The 9,420-nt window shown below is 33.6% G+C and overlaps 1 protein-coding gene across 1 annotated transcript; it reads left to right on the forward strand.

The window, feature by feature from the left end:
- Positions 1-4,992: 4,992 nt before the first annotated feature.
- On the forward strand, positions 4,993-5,981 carry CRIF (growth arrest and DNA damage-inducible proteins-interacting protein CRIF). The gene has a single exon (XM_073980312.1). It carries the CDS (start codon positions 5,195-5,197, stop codon positions 5,906-5,908), a length of 714 nt encoding a protein of 237 aa, XP_073836413.1. The 5' UTR covers positions 4,993-5,194; the 3' UTR covers positions 5,909-5,981.
- The last annotated feature ends 3,439 nt before the right edge of the window (positions 5,982-9,420 follow it).

Below are 9,420 nucleotides of genomic sequence, written 5' to 3' on the forward strand. Positions count from 1 at the left end.
GGAGAAAACTGTCAAATGAGAAAAATTATAAAGGAAGTATTTTTCATTTCAAATTTGCATAGAACAAGAATGCAGCCCCAGTTCAATCATTCGGATCATTGATTGTTTGCTCCTATCCATAGAAGAATTTTTTTTAGAGAATCCCTATCTTTAGATGACCGCTTTGGAGAGACAGGAGGTTTCTATTTTAGAAGATCCCTTGGAAGGGGCTCCTATCTATAGAAGACCCTCTTTGGCGCTCAGTGAGCTATTGAACTATAATGAACTATATCGACAGATCTAGTTCATACGCTCTTTTCAATGAATCGTTCAATTGAACTAGTTCGTTCATGAACTATACAACTCTAAACTAAATTAAAAACTGTGAAATAAAAGACGAAAATTGATTTTTTATGTTTCTTTTTGACATTGCTACCAGATCTACCATTTTTTCGTTCCTTTACTTTTCTGGTAAAAATGTTCATGAGAGAGCAATTTTGAGAAATTTTGACACATTCTTTTTTTCAACTGTTACCATTAAAAAAGTAAAGGAACAAAACTAATATTGGCAACTATAGCTTCGTTCCAGTACTTTTTAATGGTAAAATGTTCAAAAGAGGAAACTGTCAAAAATGAGTCCAACACACACATTTTTTTCAAAATGTACGGGAACGGAAAAATGGCAGAAACGTCAAAAAATCTGGAACAAATGTCAAAGTCGGCATGTCAGCCAATCGTAAGGCGGCAAACATGTTGCACATTTTTGCTCGCTCAAATTTGTCGTGTAAAAAGTTTCTAAAGAGAAAGCAATTCAGCGCCATTTTTGTTCAAAAAGAAGTGAAAATTTTGCAACTTTTTTGGAGTACGGGAACGCATTTCGAGTAAAAATGTGCAAAATGTGTTAAATGTGTAAAAACTTTTTAATTCTGGAACGAATGCTAAGTTTACATTTACGAAATCCACTCGATTTCAACTGTCAATTCCATAGCTCAAACGTCAAATGAAATCTCATCTGACAGTTGAAATCGAATGGATTTCGTAAATGTAAACCAAGCAGAAGCTTATGTTCATGTGTCGTTTATTTACTAGGGTTATGACTTTATGACCTTTTTTCTCAAAAATGATTTCCTGTAGCAATAGTGAATGAACTTTTGCCTATAAATGCCAAAAATAACATTCATTCCATTTAATTATTAAAAAAGGTCACGCACAAACCACTTTGACATTTTTTTTTGGAAAATCCTATGAAATTAAAAAAAAAATTTGCTCCAAAATTTTTTTCCTGTTGCACAAATAAATGGCGTTTTGCCTATTAATGACTAAAGTAAATTTTATTCCATTTAAATATTGAAAAAGGTCCCGCACAAACCACTTTCAATTTATGTGATACATGGAATAAAGCTAAATATCATATAAAATGATATATATGTAATAATATGATAAAATTGGTGAGAAACAACAGCTTATGTCATTCTGGATACGTCGTGTGGCTTTAGCGATTGTTTTGTGTTATTTATGTGCTTAAAGTGACTCAAAATTTTTTCCAAAAAGTTAATCATTAAAAACTTTAAAAGCTTTCTGTGAGTGAGCTTTTTCTATCGAATCACCTTGTAATTAAGATTTTATCTAATCTTATGCAAAAGCTCATCCAAATATGACACAGGGATAGGGGGTTGTAAAAAGTCATAACCCTATTATTTACATTTTTCAAATAACTGTAAACACAAACACACAAAAACAAACAGAAGCGGAAAAATAGAAAAAATATGAAATAAAAATAAAATGGATATAGCTTTAATTTAATATAAATTGTAAATAACATATTTAATAGCAACTTGTCAGATTATTTTTTACAGTATTCCATTCCATTTTTAATTTTCAAGCAATTCTTTTTGCAAATTCGCGTATGTATACGTAAACAAAGATCAGCTGACTGACATCTTATATCATTTTAGACTAGTCTAAACAACTAGGATTTAAAAGTTGGATTTAGAAATCGATTCGATTTGAAATGAATAGTCTAAACGGGCTATTATTCCACCATGCCATGAGCTAAACTGGCAGTCAAAGCCATGGTACAATTACAAAGGTAGATGCTTCAGCCCAGCTGATCGAATCTAAAACGTCAAAAGACTATGAATTCGCCATGAAAAATCAAAACAAAAAACCATATGATTCGGTAAGTAAGAGATAGCAAGTCTACACTTTATAGACAAACACAAGCGATAAAAAGAGACAACAAGAGACCGTTTGGCGAAAATTTTGACAGTTTACATTACAAAAAAAGTTGCTTTGTTGTAGCAATTCGCCGATGCATCTACCTTTCTTATTGTACCATGCCATGGCCCAATTACAGGTCCTCCACCAAGCGAATTCATAGAAAAACAAAGATTTTAAATGTCAAAATTCATAAACAGAAGCGAACAATTGTTTGAGGCGAATTTCTTTTCAGTCAATTCAGTAGTGGGATTCTGTAACTCATTTTTGCTGTTACCGACAAAAATCGGTAAAATTAAATCGCAAAATTATGACTAAAAACATAAAGAAAAGTTGGCATCACTGTTTGTGTCGGTAGAGGCTAGCGACTACTTTTTATTCATCGTTAACTTACCGAAAATTTTCGTTAATTATCGAAATTATAAGCACTTTAATTTTACCGACAATTACACTGTGATACAAAAGTGGACAAAATTTTTTTGCAGGATTTCCGATGCACAAATTCGGTTTTGTGGGAGTCCATAGAAGACGAAAATGCCTTTGGTTTCTTTGGGTCACTTCGGGTTTTGGTTTTATAACGGTAAATGTAGTGAAAAATGGGCTTTCTTGGATTTTCAAATTTAAACGAACATTACTTCTTTTTTCCACAACCGATTTGCACACACTGTTTTTCATTATAAAGGGGAGAGTAAAGCCTTTCGAACAAGCCATAGATTTTTAAAATCGGTTAACAAATGGCTAAGTAATAGTGGTTTAAGTGTGACAAAAACGCACTAAAAACAGTCAAATGTTTTCCTTGTGCTCTAGGCTGCGTAAACGACACCTAACTGTACCATTATTTACTGTTAAAAAAAAAACCGAATTTATGCATTAGAACCCCTGCAAATTTTCACTGTAGCACAGTGTTATCGATAACAGCAAAAATGAGTTACAGAATCCCACTACAGGTAGATACATACAAAACATTTTCCGAGAAAAAGTTGAAAAAGAGTTATTTTTGTTTGACGAAACAGAAAATACCATCTGATCGAACTTGAACTGCTAAAATAAGTTATTAGCTCTGTTCCTTTACGTGCAAGAATCTTCAAGTTTTACAAATTTTTACTCGAAAAGCGTTCCTTTACTTCAGACACCATGCAATTCATATGGGAGCAGTTTACAACTTTTGCTACTTTTGCCGGTTTTACCACTTTCAAAAGTAAAGGGCTGTTTACACCATCTATCAATGTCATATGAGCTATCATTTCTTTCACCCATTCGACATTCTCTATGTTTGTCAAAATTGACGTCATCCATACAACTTTAAATTTGCGCGTTCATACCTACAAGTGTTATTTTCGTATGACATAACCTATAAATATAAAAACAGCTGTTTTTGTCATTGTTTATATTTATTTATAATGTTCATGTTTTTGCCACAAAGCAATCATATCCAAGACTGCTTCTTTCGACCAATCGATCTGAAAATAACATTATAAACACCATTTATTTACTTTTCTAAATATTTAAATATACATAACTTTCCATTTTCTTTTTTGAAAGATTTAGTTTTTCAGTTTGTTTTTGAGAATGCCAGAAAACAGCTGATAAATTTATGTTTACATACGAGAATGCCGTATCAAATAGAGCGCTCCCTAAATGAAAAATTTACATATGAGTTGCCAAATCATTTTGATAGATGAAAATTTTCATGGTGGTCACACTATGTGTACAACATTCGCAGGTAGAAAATTTGACATCTCATACGACATTGATAGATGGTGTAAACAGCCCTTAAAGGAACAGACCAATTGTAAATTAAATTCTCATACATAACACAAAAAATGTTGACATTTTACGTCTGCAACATTACGTTTATTTATTTTCTTTTTTCGAGATACATCTACCTGTTTCTGTACAGTTTAACATTTCTATACCTCACAGCGAATTCACATGACAAATATGAATTTTGACAGCTCAAATCGAAATCATCTGATTTTGCTGGGGGACCTGTTATTGGGCCATGGTTGTAGCAATTCGCCGATGCATCTACCTTTCTTATTGTACCATGCCCATACATTAATAACAGGTACATAACACAATTACAAGAAACAATTTTTGTATAATACAAAATCAATAAATTAATATTTATAGCTCTGTTCCTTTACGTGCAATAATCTTCAAGTTTTACCACTTTTTACTCGAAAAGCGTTCCTTTACTTTGGATACCGTACAATTCATATGGGAGCAGTTTACAACTTTTACTACTTCTGCCGGTTTTACCATTTTCAAAAGTAAAGGAACAGACCATATATTATGTACATATTTATGTTTTTTTGTACGTTTTTGAACAATAATTTTATATTTTTTCCAACACCGGCCAATTTTGCGAATGAGAATCAAAGTCGATGGTCAGACTAGCACGATTTCAACATGGCGACGTCAAGTTTATAGGCGAGGGGTATGAAGTAGTGAAACCCATGTACATGGTTTTCTGTGTTTGTTGTGTTGCCTCTTCTTGTTTTTCGTTGTAAGATTTTTTCTTCCATTTTCTTTCATTTTTATTTTCTCAAACAAACGTTAACAACAAAACAAGCATAAAAATATTTAATAAAAACATTTAATTAATGAAATAGTGAAAATTTAACTATTAATATTAATTTAATTATTAATGTTAATTATTTTATGTTGTTTTTTTTTATTTTATTTATGTTTGTTTGTTTTTATTGGTATGAGAAACACAACAAACGCGAATGGTAAAATAAAGAGGACACGCAAAAATCTTAAATTTCACGTTAACGTGTGTGGACACTAATGAAACTTGAAAAGAAACTTTAACGAAATTGGTTTCAAGAAACCTTGCTAGTCTGACCATCGACAAAGCGGAACACACGTTTTTGAGCGAACAAGCGACCATTGTTCGCTCGTGAAAAAACCGCCGTACGTCACGCACTAGTTTGAGTATAACCTTTAGTAAATAGAGTGTGAAATTCCTAGCAGAAATAAATTATTATCCAACATGAATGCTATATGTGTCCGGAAAACAATTGATTCGAAAGTTATACATTTGTGGCGACGATTATCTAGTTCTGTTGCGATTGAAGATAAAGGCGATGTATCAGATGAACTCTTTGAAATCGTGGGTGAAAATGAAAGTGTTAAGCAAAACAAATCTGGACTCCTTCAGCAGCACAGAAATATTCTCCACAATAAAGTCCCGTATAATGGACCAAATTCATGGATACATACAACAGAAAAGTATCAAAGAAAAATATTTGCACGATATGGTTCCGAAAGTGGTGTAGACCCCCGCATATGTTTTCCCAAAAAAATGGATCTGAATTTACAGGACGTTTATGAAAAACAGGCGGAACCACATTCTATACACGATATGGTTATGAAATCAAGATTGGAACAGCGGCAAAAGATTGATGAAATCAACAAACGTGAAGAGTCAATTGCACGAAATATGGAAAAACTGGAACAATGGAAAAAAGATTTGCAAAACAAAATACTAAAGAAGGAAGCTGATGCTCTTGCTGCTAAACAGAGGAAAGAGCGATTGGTTGAAGAGGTACGAAGGCACTTTGGATATAAAGTTGATCCACGTGATGAAAGGTTCAAGGAAGTACTTGAACAGAAGGAGAGAGAGGAAAAGAAGCTTCAGAGAGAAGCGAAGAGGCAAGCTAAAGAACAGAAACTTATGGCGAAATTATCTGGAAATTCAGCGTAAATTTGTTTTTAAATGTAATTTATTTTTACCAAAGTATATGCAATGAATAAACTACTTAAAATGTGTATAGTAATCCTCGTATCTTAAAAAATATAACTTTTCTGGAGAGATACAGTCAGAGACAACAGGGTACGGCTTTCGGGTAATCTTGTTATAAAATTGATCTCTATTTAATTAATTTACAGTTAGGCAAGAAATGCATTGCAAAAACCAAAATTGTAGAAAATTTCATATTAATTGTTCCTTTATGACAACAAATTATGTAAAAACTAAACGGTTTTTTGTGCAAATCTCTTGCAAAGATTATTTGCGATTTATAACAAATACGGTCAAAAATAAGAATTGGAACTCCTTTCCTTTACCGACCCACCGCAGAAAATTATGAAAAAATTACCACAGATAGTGCTTTTTATCCCGATTCCGACCATGTATTGCTTTTTGGGCTTAAGATGAGTTTAAGCATTAAGCTCGGATCGGGACCAAATTTTTTCCACAGGTAGGTCTCGTTATCCTGATCACAAATATATATAAAATATTTTGCGGAAGTCCATACTTCCCGAGATATAGGCCTCCGAAGTTCCGAAAATTCCCTTGTTAAATGTCGGCAATTTAGAGAAAAATTTTAATTTTAAAGAAAATGTTGCTCCCGTTCCCTAGATTGGCTCCTGTCCGTAGCAGAAAGTCTTAAATCTCCGGCCGAAGGCCGGCTATATAGACAAAATTATAATTTTATCCGAGCTTAATGCTTAAACTCAACTTGCTCCTGCTTTTGTTGCGGAAATGTATACTTCCCGAGTTATGGGCCTCCAAATTCCACAATGGCTCTAGTCTAAAATTTTGGCAAATTATATATTTTTCTCTAAATAGCCGGCCTTCGGCCGGGATTTAACACTTTCTCCTATGGACAGGTGCAAATCTCGGGAACGGGAACAAATTTTTCTTTTAAATTTAATATTTTTGGAGGCCTATATCTCGGGAAGTATACATACCCTTCAACAAAATAATACATCGTTCAAATCAGTATAAACATCACTATTTGTGGTAATTTTTTAATCATTTTTCTGCGGTGGTTTGCCAAAATGTTAGACTAGTGCCTTTGTGGAACTTTGGAGGCCCATATCTTGGGAAGTATACGTTTCCGCAACAAAAGCAATACATCGTTGGATTCGGTTTAAAAACTACTATCTGTGATTATTTTTTTTTTTAATTTTCTGCGGTGATTTGCCTGCATTTTAGGCTAGGGCCGTTGTGGAACTTTGGAGGCCTATATCTCGGGAAGTATACATTTCCGCAACAAAAGCAATACATGGTTGGAATCGGGATAAAAAGCACTATCTGTGGTAATACTTTCATAATTTTCTGAGCTGGGTCGGTAAAGGAAAGATAAGCCTAAGAATTAACTACTATTTGGGGGTGACAATAAAAGTATTGCAAAAATTGCCAAATCGATGGTTTCTTCGAGAATTACCAAAGGTGTATTCTTTAATGAGTTGTCTATCCACTTTATTCATTCATTGGAGCATTATGAGCTTAGTTAAACCAAAAATTAAGGCTCGGTATGTTCCACTCTAAGGATACTGGTTCCCCAGTAAATCTTGATCCTTCGTTGGAGGATGTTTTTGGAGTTTTTTGTTAAATTGGACCTAGGAATATGTAATGGAAAGCAATAATCGATTTTTCGACTTTTCGATTTTGGTCTAAAACTAAAAATGCGATTTTTCGGTCTGGCGATTATTTCACTTGTCATAAAACTCGACTTTCGACTTTTTCATAACCGCAGAAAATCGATTATGATCGATTATTCGTCGATTTTCGAGTTTTCTTTTGAAAATGTAAAACCGCCAAGTAAGCAATCAATGGGCAAACTCGAAATCGATCACAAGATAATCGATTATGCGATTTTCCCTCCAGCCAAAAGTCGACTACGATTTTTAGACTTTTAACTGCAAAAAGTCGACTAATCGATTAATCGAAAGTCGACTTACCTATCCCTAATTGGACCCAAACATTTTATGAGGGTTGATATCAGGATGTTGGCCCGATGTATTTAAGAGTTTTGTGTTGTTATATTACATCGGCAATTTAGACAAATAAGATTAACATGTCATTATCTGGTCTTTGGAATGGTGGTAGTTGACTTTGTTTGAGCTTTCGGGATCGATTTTTCTGACTTTCAGACTAATGACTATTAAATATTTCTTAATGATGTCAGTGGGGATGTCTTCCCAATCATTATTATATCCGTGAAACCAATTTGGCATACTATTTTCCATGGTAAAGAATATACAGCCCAATCATGAACATCATCTCACCGTGAGTTTTCTCACTCTCGCCTCCTCCCTTATTATAAACATCATAAGGGAGAACAAAACTCACGTTCGTGAGAAAAGTAGCTATCATAAATGTCAAAAAAGTGAGAATGTGAGGCAATTTTCTCTCACCACAGAAATCAAGGTGAGTTGAACAAAAAAATGTAACTATGGACATTTTTTATAGAAAAAATCGACAAGAAACGAATCTTTTGCAATGATAATCAATTGTATTTATTTGTGTTTTACGTTAAAGGTAACAAATAAAAAACAATTGGAAATTCTTTTGGCAACTATACATGTTCATCCGTGTATCAATGAAGCAAGGAAGACCTCAATCGAGTTTGGCGTAATTTGGAGGTGGAGTTGAAGTTAGCCAAAATTTTTCAGATATGGGAACTGTTGATGCAAATCAGAATCATATGATGAAAACAGTAATGGAAGAGGATCCTATCAGGAGCAACACCTTTCTAAAATTTTTTTTTGTAGGTACTTCCAAACTTTGCGGCCTCTCAAGATGATAAGTGACATATTTTAAGTGCCTTTGTATTGTTCTTTGTTCGCTAAGGTTCCCAGCAAAATATTCGATGCCAAAGATTCTATTCAAGCATGAGTGCAAGTTATATGTCACCTTTTTACCACCTTCGCCCATTCTTTTTACAAGACTGTGACCCCTAAAAGATCCAAATCACATTGGATGGCATCTTCAATAACCCAGTGGAATGGTATCTTAACAACCACCTTGGCATGGCATATTCCACGAACAAGCCACAATAGGAAGGATTAAATTCATAAAAAAGGGCATGTTTATATTATATAGCCTTTTGCAGGGTTAACCTTCTTGAAAATTGAGAAATTGTATTTAAAATCCATGAAATTGGTTCAAATGTTGAATAGGATCCGAATTTCACGAATTGTACTTAGCATTCATATGATTGGTCCTATTGCTGGAGAAGAGATCGGATGTTTCACGTATTGTATTTATTTACAATTCTTGAAATTCCTTCCAAATGCTGAAAATGGGATCTTTCACAACTTCATTTGAACTAATACAAAAGATCCAGTGAGATATTGGCATGGAACGACTTCCACAAAATTTTGCTTGGTTTTCTTTGTATTCCTCAGCGTTTGTCGTTTCGCAAATCATTCAAAATGCAATATTAAACATTTTCATTTCTTTTTGCCATTTAATGACCTTTAAAT

Source organism: Musca autumnalis, unplaced genomic scaffold (genome assembly GCF_047663935.1).
Source record: "Musca autumnalis isolate F117 unplaced genomic scaffold, ASM4766393v1 scaffold_4, whole genome shotgun sequence".
Classification (NCBI taxonomy): Eukaryota; Metazoa; Arthropoda; class Insecta; order Diptera; family Muscidae; genus Musca; species Musca autumnalis.